We start from the raw sequence: 19,397 nt of genomic DNA, 5'->3' as shown, positions 1-19,397 counted from the left end.
CAGGGGATTAAAGAAAATTATCATTCAATAAAGCAAGTTGGCATGAAACAGACTCTCAGAGGGACAGGAGGAGGCCATACAGCTTCTTGAGCCTGTTCCACCATCCATTTGGATCATTGCTGATCCGTACCTCAACTCCATTTACTCGTCTTAGTTCCATATCCCTTGACATCCCTACCCAGCAAAAATCTATCAATCTCACTCTTGAAAGCTTCAGTTGGTCCCCAGTATCCACAGCCTTCTAGGGGAGAGTGTTCCAGATTTCTGCTGTCCTTTGTGGAAATAATACTTTCTCATTTCCCTCCTAAATGGCCAAGGTCTAATTTTAAAATTATGCCTCTTTCTGATTCCCTCACCAGAGGAAATAGTTTCTTCATACCTACCCTATTGAATCCTTTTTATAGTTTGAACATCTCGATCAGATCAGCCCTCAATCTTGAGGGGATATAAGCCAAATTTATGCAACCTATCCTCATAATTGTACCCCTTAAGCTCCAGTGTTGTTTGTCTTGCTGCTAATTGCAGAGTCGTCTCCTCTGATGGGTCAGTGATTATCTGAGCTGGACAGACCAGGAAGTTGCAGGTTCGATGGCCGCTCTGCTAAGTTATCAGATCTCCACAGGAATGGGCAGGATATGTGTTAAAACTGAGACTCAGTGCTTCTGTGTTAGCAAGGGGACGTTTAGCCAGGTTCCTGCTCCTGGTCAGTATCCACTGACCCCTGTCAGTAGTTGAATGTGGGCATAATTAAGCGTGGCTGTTGTAGTCAGCCAACACGCACTGTTTTCTGGGAAAGATTCTGTTGTCTTTGTGTCTCTGCTAGGTGGAGTTGGGGCTATGAATTTAAGTTAATCACTAATAAACCCAGTAGGGAATTCAGGAGAAACTACTTGGAGTAGTGGGAATGTGAAACCTGTTACCATGTAGAGTGATTGAGACGCATAGTGAAGATGCATTTAAGGGGTACCTAAATAAGCAAATGAGGGAGAAAGGAATAAATGCATATGGTGATGAAGTGAGATGAAGTAAGGTGGGAGGAGGCTTGTATGGAGCTTAAGCTGTTTCCAGGTCTAGGTCTTACTGGGTATGCAAGATTTAAACCAGGTGTGAACTGTTCAGTCAATGGTGCTCCAGTCTGTCTTTGCTGGGTTTTTTTCCAAAAATGTATTTTAATCGTAAAATTTGTTAAAAATTACAAAACAATTCAAATTGCACATTTCATAAAGTGCAATAAGATCAGTTTCTTTCAATACAGTACATGAAATGCCTCACTACCCTTGCCATTCCAGGTTATATTTACACTATACATTTGTGTTACATAGCAAAAACATTCTCTGGTGCATATAGCCTGAGGAGTTTTACACGGTTTCCAGTCCCTCGGAACACGATGGTGGGAGGAACTTACACAGTGGTTTTGATCCATAACTGGAGGCTTTCAGACTGGGGATAAATGTTAGCTGGCAACCATTGCTTTAGTTTGCCTTTTTAAAATTTGGTTTGTGGGATGTGGGCATCACTGGCTAGGTCAGCATTTATCACCCATCCCTAATTGCCCTTGAACTGAGTCGCTTGCTTGGCCATTTTAAGAATCAACCACATTGCTGTGTCTGGAGTCACACGTAGGCCAGACCAGGTAAGGACGGCAGATTTCCTTCATTTCCATTAGTGAGCTAGATGGGTTTTTACAACAATCGACAATGGTTTCATGGTCATCTATTAGACTATTGCTTTTTTTCATATCAGATTTATTAATTGAATTCAAATTTCACCACCTGCCGTGGTAGGATTCGAACCCATGCCCCCAGAGAATTAGCCTGGGCTCTGGATTACTAGTCTGGTGACATTACCACTATGCCACCGCCTTATTCATACATGTCTAAGTCATTGTAACAGATGGAGGTCAGTGTAGGCCAAGGTGTCTTCCATGTAAAACTTTAAATGGAGGCTCTGAATCTTCAAGCACTTCGTGAACAATGAGAATTAAGATGTCAGTTTTATTGCTTATGTATTGTTTTCTAATAATGTAAATCTTACAGTAAGTGTGAAAGAGCACCATGAGCATGGTTTGGCAACACCTCGATTTCAAAATTCTCATTCTTGTTTTCAGATCTCTCCATGGCCTCATCCTCCCTATCTCTGTAACCTCCTCCAGCCCTACAATCCTGCGAGATCTCTGCACTCCTCCAGTTCTGGCCTCTTGTGCATCTCCGATTTTAAGCACTGTATCATTGGCGGCCGTATCTCAGCTGCCTAGGACCTAACCTCTGAAATTCCCTCCTTCAAATCTCTCCCACCTCTCATCCCCTCTCCTTTCTTTAAGATATTTCTTAAAACCTACCTCTTTGACCAAGCCTTTCGTCATCTGTCCAAATGCATCCTTTTGTAGTTCAGTCAAATTTTGTTTGATAATGCTGCTGTGAAGCACCTTTAGGATATTTTACCACATTAAATGTGCTATATACTGTATATAAATTGTGTAGATATTCAAGATGGCTCCTGGGCTGGAAGCTCCCTTGCTGTTCAACTCTATCCATGGCCATCTGCTCCCATCCCTAACGTTTTCTCCCCCAATCTGCCCTCTTAAACTGTTTAAATTCCCCTGGCTCTTTAAATCAGTTCATTTTAGCCTTATCTAAAAGTTAACAGTTAGTTTAGTGTATGTTACCTGGGCCCACTGCCCTCCCCCAGCCACACCTGCTCTTTGTTTTCTCAATGAAATTGATCCGGATGAAACTGACGAGAACAGCTGCCGATACTTTAATCTCCGATCCTGCTGTCTTCACAGTCCAGAGTGTCTGCAGCCACGGCATGCGGTAAGTCCATTGAGGTGAAGAAGGAGCTGCGGGACCCGAGAGAAGTCCTGTGAAAAGGTGCCCCGAACACCCAAAACATCCACGAACGGCCCCCCCGGCCGCAACTTCAAAGCGCCCGCGGGAGATGGCTCGGAGAGCATCTGCAGCGCACTGTCGGCAATGCTGCATGCCTTTATTTAAACCACTGCAAAAAAAAACCCTTAGCAAATGTAATCACCTCTAAGTCTGCCAAATGATGCTTCACCTCCCGAAGGACGTGGATGAGCTTTCCGGACGTCGATGGTGGGCACTGAGGGAATGGCTTATTACCTGCACCAGATTCCACCCCCCCTCCCCCCCCCCCTTTACCCCCCTTCCACCCACCCCCACCCCCGTCCCCTTCCCTGCTCCACCCTCTCAGCTCACCCCCTCACAACCCCGTCCCAGCCCGCCCCCCCCTCGCACCATCTTCACCCCGCACCCCCTTCCCCTGCACCCCCACCCAACCCCCTCCCTCTACCCCTCCCCCTTGCATCCCCTCCTCCCACCGGCACCATCCTACACCTGTGTAGGGGCCCCAACAACCCCACTGCCTTGTGGGCGTCTTGGGAGAGACCAAGGCTAAGGGAGTAAACCCTAACAGAAAATCCGGAGCGGAACCCCGTAGGCGGTCATGTGTCACCTTTGGCATGTTTCCGGCAGTTCCTGCAGCCATACTGGTGCCAAACGTCGTGTCCTGCACTCCTTTGGACCCCACCAGAAAGGCCGAGAGGGGGGTTTTGACGACTGGGCAACTCTCAACCTCCATAAATTTGCCCAGGCATGCGCCATGGAGAGGTCACTCCATAGTTGCCTCACAGCGACTGAAACAACACGGAAGGCAGCAGTTACGGGTTATAAGTCCAGATAAATTGGCGTAGAAACTGGGCGCCACGGGTTGCCTTTGTCGGTGGGAGAGGTCATTGCACCTCACTGGACAGCTACCGCCCGCCTCAAACCGGGCAGCCCCCGGTCAATAAGGTTCTGTCCCGCCACAGTCTGCCTGCTTCAATGGGTGCTTGGAGCTCAGGGTCATTGCCCGAAAGGTGGACTGATACACCGCACCAAACAACATGAAAAAAGGAAAGAAGGTACCAGCCCTTCGCTTTGCAAGCTGGAACGTCAGAACTATGTGTCCTGGCCTGTCGGAAGACCTTACACAAATCAACGATTCTCGGAAGACCGCCATCATTAACAACGAGCTCAGTAGACTCAATGTGGACATTGCAGCACTTCAGGAGACTCGCCTCCCCGCGAGTGGCTCTCTAGCAGAGCAAGACTACACCTTCTTCTGGCAGGGCAGGGATCCTGAAGAACCAAGACAGCATGGAGTGGGCTTCGCCATCAGAAACTCCTTGCTCAGCATGATAGAGCCTCCCTCAAATGGCTCGGAACGCATACTGTCCATCCGACTGCTCACCACCTCTGGTCCAGTACACCTACTCAGCATCTATGCTCCAACACTCTGTTCCGCACCTGAAGCTAAAGACCAGTTCTATGAACAACTCCATAACATCATTAGCAGCATCCCCAACACCGAACACCTATTCCTGCTGGGGGACTTTAATGCCAGGGTTGGGGCCGACCATGACTCATGGCCCTCCTGCCTTGGGCGCTATGGCGTTGGAAGGATGAATGAGAACGGGCAGAGACTGCTTGAGTTGTGTACCTATCATAACCTCTGCATCACCAACTCGTTCTTTCACACTAAACCCTGTCACCAGGTTTCATGGAGGCACCTAAGATCACGTCGTTGGCACCAGCTAGACCTCATTGTCACAAGGCGAGCCGCCTTAAACAGTGTTCAAATCACACGCAGCTTCCACAGTGCGGACTGCGACACCGACCACTCCCTGGTGTGCAGCAAGGTTAGACTCAGACCAAAGAAGTTGCATCATTCCAAGCAGAAGGGCCACCCGCGCATCAACACGAGCAGAATTTCTCACCCACAGCTGTTACAAAAATTTCTAAATTCACTTGTAACAGCCCTTCAAAACACTCCCACAGGGGATGCTGAGACCAAGTGGGCCCACATCAGAGACGCCATCTATGAGTCAGCTTTGACCACCTACGGCAAAAGTGCGAAGAGAAATGCAGACTGGTTTCAATCTCATAATGAAGAGCTGGAAACTGTCATAGCCGCTAAGCGCATTGCACTTTTGAACTACAAGAAAGCCCCCAGCGATTTAACATCCGCAGCACTTAAAGCAGCCAGAAGTACTGCACAAAGAACAGCTAGGCGTTGCGCAAACGACTACTGGCAACACCTGTGCAGTCATATTCAGCTGGCCTCAGACACCGGAAACATCAGAGGAATGTATGATGGCATGAAGAGAGCTCTTGGGCCAACCATCAAGAAGATCACCCCCCTCAAATCTAAATCGGGGGACATAATCACTGACCAACGCAAACAGATGGACCGCTGGGTTGAGCACTACCTAGAACTGTACTCCAGGGAGAATGCTGTCACTGAGACTGCCCTCAATGCAGCCCAGCCTCTACCAGTCATGGATGAGCTGGACATACAGCCAACCAAATCGGAACTCGGTGATGCCATTGATTCCCTAGCCAGCGGAAAAGCCCCTGGGAAGGACAGCATTACCCCTGAAATAATCAAGAGTGCCAAGCCTGCTATACTCTCAGCACTACATGAACTGCTATGCCTGTGCTGGGACGAGGGAGCAGTACCCCAGGACATGCGCGATGCCAACATCATCACCCTCTATAAAAACAAAGGTGACCGCGGTGACTGCAACAACTACCGTGGAATCTCCCTGCTCAGCATAGTGGGGAAAGTCTTTGCTCGAGTCGCTCTGAACAGGCTCCAGAAGCTGGCCGAGCGCGTCTACCCTGAGGCACAGTGTGGCTTTCGTGCAGAGAGATCGACTATTGACATGCTGTTCTCCCTTCGTCAGATACAGGAGAAATGCCGTGAACAACAGATGCCCCTCTACATTGCTTTCATTGATCTCACCAAAGCCTTTGACCTCGTCAGCAGACGTGGTCTCTTCAGACTACTAGAAAAGATCGGATGTCCACCAAAGCTACTAAGTATCATCACCTCATTCCATGACAATATGAAAGGCACAATTCAACATGGTGGCTCCTCATCAGAGCCCTTTCCTATCCTGAGTGGTGTGAAACAGGGCTGTGTTCTCGCACCCACACTTTTTGGGATTTTCTTCTCCCTGCTGCTTTCACATGCGTTCAAATCCTCTGAAGAAGGAATTTTCCTCCACACAAGATCAGGGGGCAGGTTGTTCAACCTTGCCCGTCTAAGAGCGAAGTCCAAAGTACGGAAAGTCCTCATCAGAGAACTCCTCTTTGCTGACGATGCTGCTTTAACATCTCACACTGAAGAATGCCTGCAGAGTCTCATCGACAGGTTTGCGTCTGCCTGCAATGAATTTGGCCTAACCATCAACCTCAAGAAAACGAACATCATGGGGCAGGATGTCAGAAATGCTCCATCCATCAATATTGGCGACCACGCTCTGGAAGTGGTTCAAGAGTTCACCTACCTAGGCTCAACTATAACCAGTAACCTGTCTCTAGATGCAGAAATCAACAAGCGCGTGGGTAAGGCTTCCACTGCTATGTTCAGACTGGCCAGGAGAGTGTGGGAAAATGGCGCACTGACACGGAACACAAAAGTCCGAGTGTATCAGGCCTGTGTCCTCAGTACCTTGCTCTACGGCAGCGAGGCCTGGACAACGTATGCCAGCCAAGAGCGACGTCTCAATTCATTCCATCTTCGCTGCCTTCGGAGAATACTTGGCATCAGGTGGCAGGACTATATCTCCAACACAGAAGTCCTTGAAGCGGCCAACATCCCCAGCTTATACACACTACTGAGTCAGCGGCGCTTGAGATGGCTTGGCCATGTGAGCCGCATGGAAGATGGCAGGATCCCCAAAGACACATTGTACAGCGAGCTCGCCACTGGTATCAGACCCACCGGCCGTCCATGTCTCCGTTATAAAGACGTCTGCAAACGCGACATGAAATCGTGTGACATTGATCACAAGTCGTGGGAGTCAGTTGCCAGCATTCGCCAGAGCTGGCGGGCAGCCATAAAGACAGGGCTAAATTGTGGCGAGTCGAAGAGACTTAGTAGTTGGCAGGAAAAAAGACAGAGGCGCAAGGGGAGAGCCAACTGTGCAACAGCCCCAACAAACAAATTTCTCTGCAGCACCTGTGGAAGAGCCTGTCACTCCAGAATTGGCCTTTATAGCCACTCCAGGCGCTGCTTCACAAACCACTGACCACCTCCAGGCGCGTATCCATTGTCTCTCGAGATAAGGAGGCCCAAAAGAAAGAAATTGTGTAAAAGTTTAATTTTTGAGATTAAAGTTTGGTGGGGAGGGTCAACTTTACACAGGTCATATTTTCGAACTTTAATTAACAAAATAATAGACGCCATGGAAACAGAAAGATACTGACATCTAATATTTAAACCATGCTGGTAAGGCGACTGGGATTCACTGAAATATTGGTGTTATGTGATCAAACCCCACTAGGTGTGATTTAAACATGTCCCGGATGAGTAAACTTTTTTCTTTACGTAATCCATCTGGTCTTTGTTGTTCTTCCTTGGTGCCATATTGAAAAAATATGGGGGTCTGAGCTGAATGCTCGGGTATTTATACTAGTGCTTAATTAGAATGTTCCGTCTGCACTCTGAAAGTTAAGGTCGACTTTTACACAAGATGTAGGAAAAATTCAAGATTTTTTGGCCTAAAGTCATGACTTTAGGTCGACTTCTACACGAAATCAACTTTTACACAAGTATATACAGTAAATGAGAGTTGTTACTGTGAGTATTGTGTTGCACCTTTTGGGGAGATAGGGAATATACAGTGGTTAAGCATAAAAGAGTTTATTGTTTAACCTGCGGCACTCTATCCCATATAATTTGTGCAAGAGTTGAGTTACTGTTCATCGGGAGCACTGACTTGCCTTTGAGCAGGGTATTGGGTCGCAGCCTGAATTGTAACACCACCTATTGTTTTGAAATCAGGCAGAATGTTTTTTGGGGAAGTAGCCCATTTTATTAATGCCAGGGCTGACCAGGGAAAGTTACAATGTTACCATATTTGTCCGAGGCAATTGCAGCAATATATGATTGCTACATCATTTCATTCTGCACCGTGCGCATTATTTCCATTGACTTCCTCCAAGTTTCCAAAAATTACTGTGTGGATTTCCTTGCAAGTAAACCCAGAAAATATATAGGCCTTGAACACACTGACAACATTGATGGTGTGGAAACAACCTATGGTCCTGTGTTCATGGGTACAATCATTTAAAAATACATTTTTCAAGAAAAGCTTGCATTTATGTAGCGCTTTTCACGACCGCTGGATGTCTCAAAGCACTTTACAGCCAATTAAGAACTTTTTGAAGTGTGGTCACTATTGTATTGCTGGAAACATGGCGGTATGTGTACAGCAAGCTCCCAAAAACAGCAATGTGATAATGATCAGGTAATCTGTTTTTGTGATGCTGACTGAGGGATAAATATTGGCCAGGATACCAGTGATAACACCTTTGAAATATTGCCGTGCCACCTTTTACATCCACCCAAGCAAACAAATGGGGCCTTGGTTTAACGTCTCATCAGAAAGACGGCACCTCTGACAGTGCAGCACTCCCTCAGTACTGCATTGGAATGTCAGCCTTGATTTTTATGCTCAAGCTCTGGAGTGGACTTCAACCACCTCTCAGAGGTGAGAGTGCTACCAACTGAGCCACAGCTGATGCTTATTTTACATGATTTGAAAGCATTGCTGGCTGTGTGGCTTTCTTTCTATGCATTATGGGATTTTACTTGGAGCTGGTGTACTTGATCACTGACTTGTCCCTTCTCACACGGTGAGCTTGGTCAGCTCCCTGGGCAGCAGGGGAGCTAATGGGCGAGAGCTTGTTGCCAGGCGGAAAGCTTCACCCGTGATATGCTCAGATATCATGCACAAAGGAGCCTGTGATGCTCGTGGCCTTGCAGGAGATGCCAGTGTTGGGGTGAACTTGCTTAGTCACTTTGTAGATGTAGACGGAGTAACTCTCCTTCCTCAACCTTCTCTGCTGTTCTTGGTACTGTTTTCTTCCCCCCCCTGGCATTTTCAAACTCAGTTTCTGACACACTTACAGGTCCCGGTTGTCCTCTGGCATCTCTTCCAAGTTGTGAGTCAAGTCAAGTGAGTGTTGGAAAGGTGGGGGGGGTGGTGCGGTGGGGAATCATATCCGAACTTGATCGTTGTCACTCGACACACAAATGCACTTTCCTATATGGCGTAATTGAACTGCAGTCGGGAAGGGACGCTTCCTGGAAAAGAGGCACTCGGACTAATCCTAGCTAAGATCTGCAGACTTGGTAACAAAAACAACTTGCATTTATATAATGTAGAAAACAGACCCGGTCTGTCTGGCTGGGTCATTCACAGTGCACGTATTTTCCTGAAGAATTCCTTAGAAGCGTACTGTTACAGAACCTGAACAGGGACTGCTCTTTCAGCATTGTAGGCCTCTTGGGACAGCCAAAAAAGGAGCTAGCCTACTCATATTTTAAAAGACACACATTGTGCTCGAAGTAGTGTAACAAGATGTGTAGTCCACTGAATGACTGACTGTGTTAGCACACAAAACAGTAATAACACAGCAAGTCTGAGAAGCCATGACCACTGCACAAGAATACCCATTTATTTATTTATAGATACAGCACTGAAACGGGCCCTTCGGCCCACCAAGTCTGTGCCGACCAAGAACCACCCATTTATACTAACCCTACAGTAATCCCATATTTCCTACCACCTACCTACACTAGGGGCAATTTACCTATCACCTGCAAGTCTTTGGCAGTGGGAGGAAACCGGAGCACCCAGCGAAAACCCACACGGTCAGAACTTGCAAACTCCGCGCAGGCAGTACCCAGAATTGAACCCGGGTGGCTGGAGCTGTGAGGCTGTGGTGCTAACCACTGCGCCACTGTGCCGCCCGAGATTATGTGACTGTTTAGTAGAGTACACTTTAACAGGGTGTGCAGCCAACTGCTAAATCATTCAGTGTTTTCCATATAATAAAAGTACCACCATGATGCTTTAACTGGTTCCTACAGTGAGCGACTGAGCCATACAAATCAGGAAGATCCAGGTTTGAGTTAGCTGATCTCAACCAAAGTGATGGCGGGGAATCCATTTGAGTTGTGGAAGGAAAACCCGGCCAAGATTCCTGCCCTGAATGTTATCTAACATTCTCTGATGCGACTTCTGGTGAGGACAGAATTGAATGTAGTTGTGATGTTTCCTGCAGTCAAATAGTTCACAAACATCTACTCCCAATCACACACCGCTTCTTGAGCGAATGGTTGGCTGGGCCCCTTGGGCCATATCCAGCGGGGAGTTGATGCCTTGGGGAGCAGATGGGAAAACTTTGACGTCAGTGATTGTATCTGCTTGCTGAGACCTGAAGTTTGAAACTTTCTTTGCAGTTTCAAGAATTTTTAAAATCTTGTTTTGTGCATATCAAGACGAGTGGTATAGGATTACGTTTTCCTATTTCAGGCACCCAGTGCTGGCATCAATCACCCAGCTCCCTGTGCTCTGTCCCAACATTATGTCTCAACTCCATCCTCAGGAGAGCATGTGCTACTGTCCCAGTCGATGCTCTCTGAATGTACTTGCTGCAATTAGTGACATGGCTGTTCAGTTTAGGCTACTCATTATTTCACTGCCCTTACAGCCAGATGGTAGAGGGATTTCCATCTCATCAGTCAGGGTTGCATTTGAGACCAGAGCTGGAAGGCTAGTGTCTAACCCACTGCGTAACTCACTAAGACTCATAATGGCACAGGAGGCCATTCAGCCCATCGAGTCAGTGCCGGCTCTCTGCAGAGCAAACCAGTCAGTCCCATTCCCCCACTCTATCCCCATAGCCCTGCAAGTTCATTTCCCTCAGGTGTCCGTCCAATTTCATTTTGAGATCATTGGTCATCTCTGCTTCCACCACCCTCATTGGCAGCGAGTTCCAGATAATTAACAGTCACGACATACACAAAAATTCTTCTTCACATCTCCCCTGCATCTCTTGCCCAAAACCTTAAATCAGTGTCTTTGTACCATCAGCTAATGGGAGCAGGTTTTCTTTGTCCACCTTGTTGACCTAAACCTGCTATAATCTTGTACACTTCTATCAAATCTCCCCTCAATCTCGTTTGCTGCAGGGAGAGCCCCAGCTTCTCTAACCTAACCTTGTGGGTAAAATTCCTCATCCCTGGAACTATTCTGGTAAATGTCCTCTGTACCCTCTCAAGGACCCTTACATCACTTCCCCAGTTCATTTGTTTGTAACCACTGAAAATAAAATGAGTTGGTAGCAATCTCCATCAGAGGAGACCATTGCCCTCGCTGAGGTCTCACATGGAGTGGGTGACATGCCATGTGACCCACTCTTTACAAACTGAGCACCTGATGCATTTTAACTTGGACATTCATTCATTTAAAATGTGAGGGATTAGCACAGTGGGAGAGGGAGATGGACCTTTGCATTCACGCTGACCAATCAACTGGCTGATAGTACATAAAATTACATGAAATTTACGACGCAGAAATAGGCTATTCAGCCCTTCAGGTCTAGCCGGCTGGTGTTGATGCTCCACATGAGCCTCCTCCTGCTCCACTTCATCTGATCCAGCACGTCCTTTCCTCCCTTATCTAGATTCCCCTTAAATGCATCTATTCTATTTGCTATAAGTATTCCATGTGGTAGCAGGTTCCACATTCTCGTCACTCTCTGTAACGAATGCCGGAATTTTACGGCCCCCCAACAAGCAGGGGGGTGGCGTAAAATTGAGTGGGAGGCAGAGGCAGGGGGCCATTCCCGATCCCCTTCTGCCCCCACTGCAATGTTATGAGGGGCAGTGGCTGCAAGAAACAGCCTGCCAGCCCTATGCCAATCAAAGAACAAAGAACAGTACAGCTCAGGAACAGGCCATTCGCCCCTCCAAGCCTGCGCCGATCTTGATGCCTGCCTAAACTAACACCTTCTGCACTTCCGGGGACCGTATCCCTCTATTCCCTTCCTATTCATATATTTGTCAAGATGTCTCTTAAACGTCGCTATCGTATCTGCTTCCACCACCTCCCCTGGCAGCAAGTTCCAGGCACTCACCACCCTCTGTGTAAAAAAAACTTGCCTCGCACATCCCCTCTAAACTTTGCCCCTCGCACCTTAAACCTATGTCCCCTAGTAACTGACTCTTCCACGCTGGGAAAAAGCTTCTGACTATCCACTCTGTCCATGCCGCTCATAACTTTGTAAACCTCTATCAAGTCGCCCCTCCACCTCCGTCGTTCCAGTGAAAACAATCTGAGTTTATCCAACCTCTCCTCATAGCTAATGCCCTCCAGACCAGGCAACATCCTGGTAAACCTCCTCTGTACCCTCTCCAAAGCCTCCACGTCCTTCTGGTAGTGTGGCAACCAGAATTGCACGCAGTATTCTAAGTGTGGCCTAACTAAGGTTCTGTACAGCTGCAACATGACTTGCCTATTTTTATACTCTATGCCCCGACCGATGAAGGCAAGCATGCCGTATGCCTTCTTGACTACCTTATCCACCTGCGTTGCCACTTTCAGTGACCTGTGGACCTGTACGCCCAGATCTCTCTGCCTGTCAATACTCCTAAGGGTTCTGCCATTTACTGTATACCTCCCACCTGCATTAGACCTTCCAAAATGCATTACCTCACATTTGTCCGGATTAAACTCCATCTGCCATTTCTCCGCCCAAGTCTCCAACCGATCTATATCCTGCTGTATCCTCCGACAATCCTCATCACTGTCCGCAACTCCACCAACCTTTGTGTTGTCCGCAAACTTACTAATCAGACAAGCTACATTTTCCTCCAAATCATTTATATATACTACAAAGAGCGAAGGTCCCAACACTGATCCCGGCGGAACACCATTAGTCACATCCCTCCATTCAGAAAAACACCCATCCACTGATACCCTCTGTCTTCTATGACTGAGCCAGTTCTGTATCCATCTTGCCAGCTCCCCTCTGATCCCGTGTGACTTCACCTTTTGTACCAGTCTGCCATGCGGGACCTTGTCAAAGGCTTTACTGAAGTCCATATAGATAACATCCACTGCCCTTCCTTCATCAATCATCTTCGTCACTTCCTCAAAAAACTCAATCAAATTAGTGAGACACGACCTTCCCTTCACAAAACCATGCTGTCTCTCGCTTATAAGTTTGTTTTTTCCAAATGGGAGTAAATCCTGTCCCGAATAATCCTCTCTAATAGTTTCCCTACCACTGACGTAAGGCTCACCGGCCTATAATTTCCTGGATTATCCTTGCCACCCTTCTTAAACAATAGCACAACATTGGCTATTCTCCAGTCCTCTGGGACCTCACCTGTAGCCAATGAGGATGCAAAGATTTCTGTCACGGCCCCAGCAATTTCTTCCCTTGCCTCCCTCAGTATTCTAGGGTAGATCCCATCAGGCCCTGGGGACTTATCTACCTTAATGCTTTGCAAGACACCCAATACCACCTCCTTTTTAATAATGTGATGACTGAGACTATCTACACTCCCTTCCCTAGGCTCATCATCCACCAAGTCCTTCTCTTTGGTGAATACTGATGCAAAGTACTCATTTAGCACCTCGCCCATTTCCTCTGGCTCCACACATAGATTCCCATCTCTGTCCTTGAGTGGGCCAACCCTTTCCCTGGTTACCCTCTTGCTCTTTATATACGTATAAAGGTCCTTAAGTGGTCAATTAACTGTCACTTAATGGCCTCCTCCAGGCGCCATGGGTATTTTACCCTTGGCGGCCAGACAGCAAAGTCTCCAAGAGCCTCGCCTGGTAAAACCAGGCAGCATCCTTGTGAGCTGTTGGGGGGTGGGCTGTCCTGATGGGCACCCTGTGCCCCATGGAGGACTGCCCCTGAAGCTCCAACTGCCCCCAACACACAACACTTCCCCACCCCCCCCAAACTGACCCCACTTGCCTCACCGGGGCCTGTAAATTGTCCCATGGCTGTGTGTAGTCCCAGAAGTGGCCACTGCTCCCAGTGGTGCTGCTGGAACTAAGAGCTATTGGCCGGCAGCTCCATTAGGCCTCGAGGTGGAAGTGCCGCCCAAGACTAATTAAGTGTCTGTGGAGTAAAAAATCCCTCCGGGCTCACCACCAACTTTTCGGCTGTTGGGCGGGGCCTTCCTCCCAACGTAAAATTCTGGCCGAAGTTTCTGCTGAATTCCCTATTGGATTTATTACTGACCAGCTTAAATTTAGAATCTGTAGTTTTGGACTGTAGGGGGTCCAAGCAGGATGTCACAGTGGAATTAGGTTTGTTGAAGACTTCGTCCTGTTGCTGGTCTGCACCAATGGCAGTCTGCAAGACTGCTGGTTTCGTGCTCTGTCTGGATGTTGCTCATTTTACCACACCTCCAAGATGGAATGGCCCCCGCCGCCACCAGGCTTAAAAACTGTGGCGATCAGTTCAGATGTCATTTGAACAGGGCTTTTGAATGACTGCATTTCAGTTCCTGCAGCTTCCTTTGAGTTTCTGAAGTGGGAATGCAGCGTTTCTCTGCTGGCCTCTGAAATGGGAGCCCAATACTTCACTATTAATGCTATCTCATAGTGAGTTCAGAGTGCAATGCCTTCCTGCCAACTGTTGGTCTTTATGGTACCATAGAGTTATACAGCACAGAAACAGGTCCTTCGGCCCATCGTGTCCCTGACGGCCATCAAGCACCTATCTAATCTAATCCCATTTTCCAGCACTTGGCCTGTGGCCTTGTATGTTATGATGTTTCAAGTGCTCTTCTAAATACTTCGTAAATGTTGTGAGGGTTCCTGCCTCTACCACCCCTTTTGGGAGTGTGTTCCAGATTCCAACCACCCTCTGGGTGAAAAAATGTTTCCTCAAATCTCCTCTAAACCTCCTGCCCCTTACCTTCAATTTATTTCCTTTGGTTATTGACACCTCCGCTAAGGGAAAATGTTTCTTCCTATCTACCCTATCTATGCCCCTCATAATCTTGCACACCTCAATCAGGTCCCCCCTCGCCTTCTCTGCTCTAAGGAAAATAGCCCTAGCCTATCCAGTCTCTCTTCAGAGCTGAAATGCTCCAGGCCAGGCAACATCCTGGTAAATCTCCTCTGCACCCTCTCCAGTGCAATCACATCCTTCCTATAGTGTGGCGACCAGAACTGTACACAGTACTCCAGCTGTGGCCTAACTAGCATTTTATACACCAGGAATGAAGGACTTCAGTTATGTGGTGAAGCTGGGGCTGTTCTCCTTAAAGCATACAAGGTTAAGAGGAGATTTGACAGGTGATCATGAATGGTTTTGATAGAGTAAATAAGAGGAAACTCTTTCCAGTGACAGAAGAGTCGATAACCAAAGGACACAGATTTAAGTCATTGGCAAAAGAACCAGAGGTGACATTTTTTACGCAAAGAGTTGTTGTGATTTGGAATGCCTGAAAGGGTGATGGAAACCAATTCCGTGGTAACTTTCAAACAGGAATTGGATAAATACTTGAAGGGAAAAGTTTACACGGCTGTGGGAGAAGAACAGCAGAGTTGGACTCAATGGATAGCTCTACCAAAGAGCCTGGAACAGGCAAGATGGGCCTTCTATATCATTCTATGATCTGGGAATCTAGCTCTGCTGCACTACTACTTCTGATCTTTGAATGGGCAGACATGTTAGTGTTGGAGGTTTCATCACATGATCTCTTGACCCCATGCCCCATGGCATTGGGTGCCTGCCATGTCCATCCACATGGCTCAGCGCCTTCCCAGGCCAATTGGAAAGCGAGTAGACTCTTCGTTACCTGATTGGATGATAATTGACTGTCAATCAAACATTATTTTCACCCTTGTCCTCCAACATTTTTATTACTAATAAATGGAAATATACACATTTTTTTAGTGCCCTTTTTTTTCTGCAGGTTGTGTGCAGCAATGTCCAGGAGATTAAACTCCAATTCCTGGAGACTCCAGGACAATCCTCGGTGGTTGACAACTTTAATTTTGTTCCTACAAGTCTGAATTGGCTATCTTGGGTTGGTGTCGTGCATTCCTCAAATGTCTGTGTAAACCTCCCCATGAAGGTCTTAATTGCTTGATGAAACCGTTTGTCTATGGAAGGCCAAGTGTGTATGTTAGTAAAGGATGGTCTTCCTAGTTCTAACTTCCTCATTGTGTGTCCAGTGCTCTATTCCTGTAGCTACAGGGCCACTCTCAGTGAAACTGATCTGATGGCAATTTTTCACACTTATTTCTCAGCTAGCTGCTTGTGAGATGGAGGATAGTTATTAGCAGCATTTGAAGCCTTGGAATCTAAGCTGTCAATGAGAATGGCATTAAAAGTATATGTGAAAGAGAGATTGCTCTGATTAATGAGTGTTTAACTTTCTTTCCCAGCAGATGGACTCCCCTGCCTCCACCCCAAACCCTCCACCCCTTCATCTGCTGCCTCCTGTCAACAGCGGTGTCGCATCCCCAGTGGAGCAGATCATGGTCCGCACGCGCTCGATCGCAGTCAATACCTGCGATGTTGGACTCGCGACAGAGCCTGAGTGCCTAGGCCCCTGTGAACCAGGGACAAGTGTCAATCTTGAAGGGATTGTCTGGCAGGAAACAGAAGATGGTAAGAAAATATGTACAAGCTTTCTTGGTTTTAAAGCTTTTGGTTTAATGAAAGAACCTGTAATGTCTGATCTGAGGTGTGTGGTGGGAACTATAGTCAAGCAGGTTGTGGCTTTCAGACATGTAAAAAAAAAAGTAGCCAAGATATATTGCATCTTTAAAAATTATAACACTTTTTAGTACCTTGTTATTCAGAGCTCGTCTGACCAATGTGCTAAAATGCAGATTGTGTGTGTGTTACACCCTTTTGGATTTTATATATGGGATATTGAATTTTATTGACCATTATTGCCAGGGTGGCTGTTTGGAATATGTTCTCCAAACAGCCAGGCTATCCCCTCATGCATTTGTTTAATGACAGGCAAACCCATATTTGTATTTATTATTTTAATTGTTTAGCCTAAAGGTTCCAGTTGTTCCTGCAGTTAAAGCAGTCTTAGTTAGGCCCTGTTTATGATGTGTGTCCTCTTTGAAGTGACTTTTACAGAATTCCAGTGGAGAAGAATAGGAAGTGAACCAAAAGAGGGAATGCATTTAAAAAAAAAATAGCAGTGTACATGTGGTACGGCAAGGTGGTGCAGAACGGGAGCACATGAGGATTGTAAGGTGTGGGATAGTGAGTGAAATGCACTAAGAAGTGCCGTGTGTGCCATTGCAGGCTTGTGGCTCAGGCACAGCTTGAACCTTGTTCTTTACCAGCTGCTGAAATGAAGGAGCTTTAGTGGAAAACCTCTTGATGAAAGTAAAATTTAAAACCTACTCTAGTCACAATCCAAAACAGTGGAAAACATTGCGTGTTATTTTTGAAAGTTGAAGAAAGAAATAATTTGCTCTTATAAATCGTGTTTCACAACCTCAGGAAGTCCCAAAGCATTTTACAGCCAATTAAGTGTAGTTACTGTCATAATGTAGGAAACTCAGCAGCAAATTTGTGCACAGAGAGATTCCACAAACAACAAAGTGATAATCTGTTTTAGTGATGTTGGTTGAGGGATAATTATTGGCCAAGGCACTGGGGTGAACCCCCCTGCTCTTTGAAATTTTGCTATGGGATCTTTTACGGCCACCTGATAGGGCCTCAGTTTAACGTCTGATCTGAAAGGTATTGGAAAGTTGAAGATGGTATTTCTAGTAATGCTTATTTTCTTCCACTGAATGTGCTTCTTTAAAAGAGACATTGCAGAGTAGTAGAGTCAGAGATACAGCACTGAAACAGGCCCTTCGGCCCACCGAGTCTGTGCTGACCATCAACCAGCCATTTATACTAATCCTACATTAATCCCATATTCCCTACCACATCCCCACCTTCCCTCAATTCTCCTACCACCTACCTACACTAGGGACAATTTACAATGGCCAATTTACCTATCAACCTGCAAGTCTTCGGCTGTGGGAGGAAACTGGAGCACCCGGCGAAAACCCACGCGGTCACATGGAGAACTTGCAAACTCCGCACAGGCAGTACCCTGAACCGAACCCGGGTCGCTGGAGCTGTGAGGCTGCGGTGCTAACCTGGTGCCACTGTTATTGAGTGATGTCCCTCTCACGCATTGTGAAGCTGTTCTGGCTTGCTGCTTAATGGCATGGAGAGACACAGGTTCACACTGGCTGTGTTGCTGATCTGAATTGTGCTATTGTGGGAAAGTGGCTGTTAGGCACTCATCCCTAGCCATGGATAGTGGGAAATTTGGAACATTCCCTTTCCTGAATCCCTTCCAGTCAACAACACCTGAGCTGTTGGTTTTAAGAGGGCACTGCCTTTGGAGTAGTCTCCTCTGTGGCTGGGAAAGCCACAAACGTGGAGAGAAATAAATGCCATGGGCTAAAGCGCTAGTCTGAGCTGGTGGATGAAATTTTTCTGATAATGGAGTTGTTACTGAGACTCTTGGGCCGAATTTAATCTGCTTTATTTTAATGACATAATTGGAGTTTGAAACAGAAGAGTTGAAAGGGCATGAATAGCCTCAGGCAGATTAATGGTCTCAAAGTTATGAACAATAATGGTGGGAAGACACAGCTCGTACCACTTCTGCTGTCACTGCACAGAACTTTATAATGTTATATTAGACAGTTCCAGCAAAATGTTTAATCCACTGTTTAATCAATGTTTAAGGCAATTGAGAGACTTGTGACCTAGAAATAGGATATGTCTCTCCATTAAGGGACACTGCAGCTTTAATGTTCAGTTGTTACTTGGCTTTTGTGCAATGAGTAGAAAGAGTATAGAGTTTAAATTTGCAACTCATGCTGATCCTTACCTGGTTTGATCCTATTGGGAGTTGAGCTTCAGTGTTTAGGCTTCAACTGGGGTATTGTGTCCAATTCTGGGCACCACACTTGAACGATATTGAGGCCTTGGAGAGGGTGCAGAGGCAATTTACCAGAAAGATACCATGGATGAGGGACTTCAGTTATGTGGAGAGACGAAAGAAGCTGGGATTGTTCCCCTTAAAGCAGAGAAACTTTATTTAATAGAGTTGTTCAAAATTGAGGGGTTTTGATAGAGCAGGTAAGGAGAAAATGCTGCCACTGGCAGGAGGTTGGTAACTAGAGGACACAAATTTAAGATAATTGGAAAAAAGGACCAGAGTAAAGATGAGAATTTTATAAATGCAACAAGTTATGATCTGGAATGCACAGCTTGAAAGAGTGGTGGAATCAGATTCAGTAGTGCGTTTCAAAAAGGAATTGGAAAAGGAAAACTTATCAGGACTATGGGGAAAGAGCAGGTGAGTGGGGTTAATTGGATAGCTCTTTCAAAGAGCTGCTAAAGGTTTGATGGGCTGTAAGGCCACCTCCTGTGCTGTAAGAGTTGATGATACCATTCCAACCTCAGAATGGATACAAACCTAACCAGTTTTAAGTTTTTTTCTTATGTGGGAGGGAATTT

General features: G+C 46.6%; 1 protein-coding gene across 8 annotated transcripts in view; it reads left to right on the top strand.

The window, feature by feature from the left end:
* LOC137350609 (zinc finger protein 609-like) overlaps positions 1–19,397 on the top strand; it is a 209,871-nt gene that overhangs the window by 107,283 nt on the left and 83,191 nt on the right. For 5 of the 8 annotated variants that reach the window (XM_068015336.1, XM_068015339.1, XM_068015334.1 and 2 more), the window contains one exon: positions 16,283–16,508. In XM_068015336.1, coding sequence (XP_067871437.1) covers positions 16,283–16,508 — 226 coding nt within the window. The remainder of the gene's footprint in view (positions 1–16,282; positions 16,509–19,397) is intronic. The other 3 variants (XM_068015340.1, XM_068015338.1, XM_068015342.1) reach the window with 1 other exon arrangement.

This window comes from Heterodontus francisci, chromosome 35, assembly GCF_036365525.1.
Source record: "Heterodontus francisci isolate sHetFra1 chromosome 35, sHetFra1.hap1, whole genome shotgun sequence".
NCBI lineage: Eukaryota > Metazoa > Chordata > Chondrichthyes > Heterodontiformes > Heterodontidae > Heterodontus > Heterodontus francisci.
Note: the sequence above shows the minus strand (reverse complement) of the source record. Positions and strands in the feature narration are given on the sequence as shown.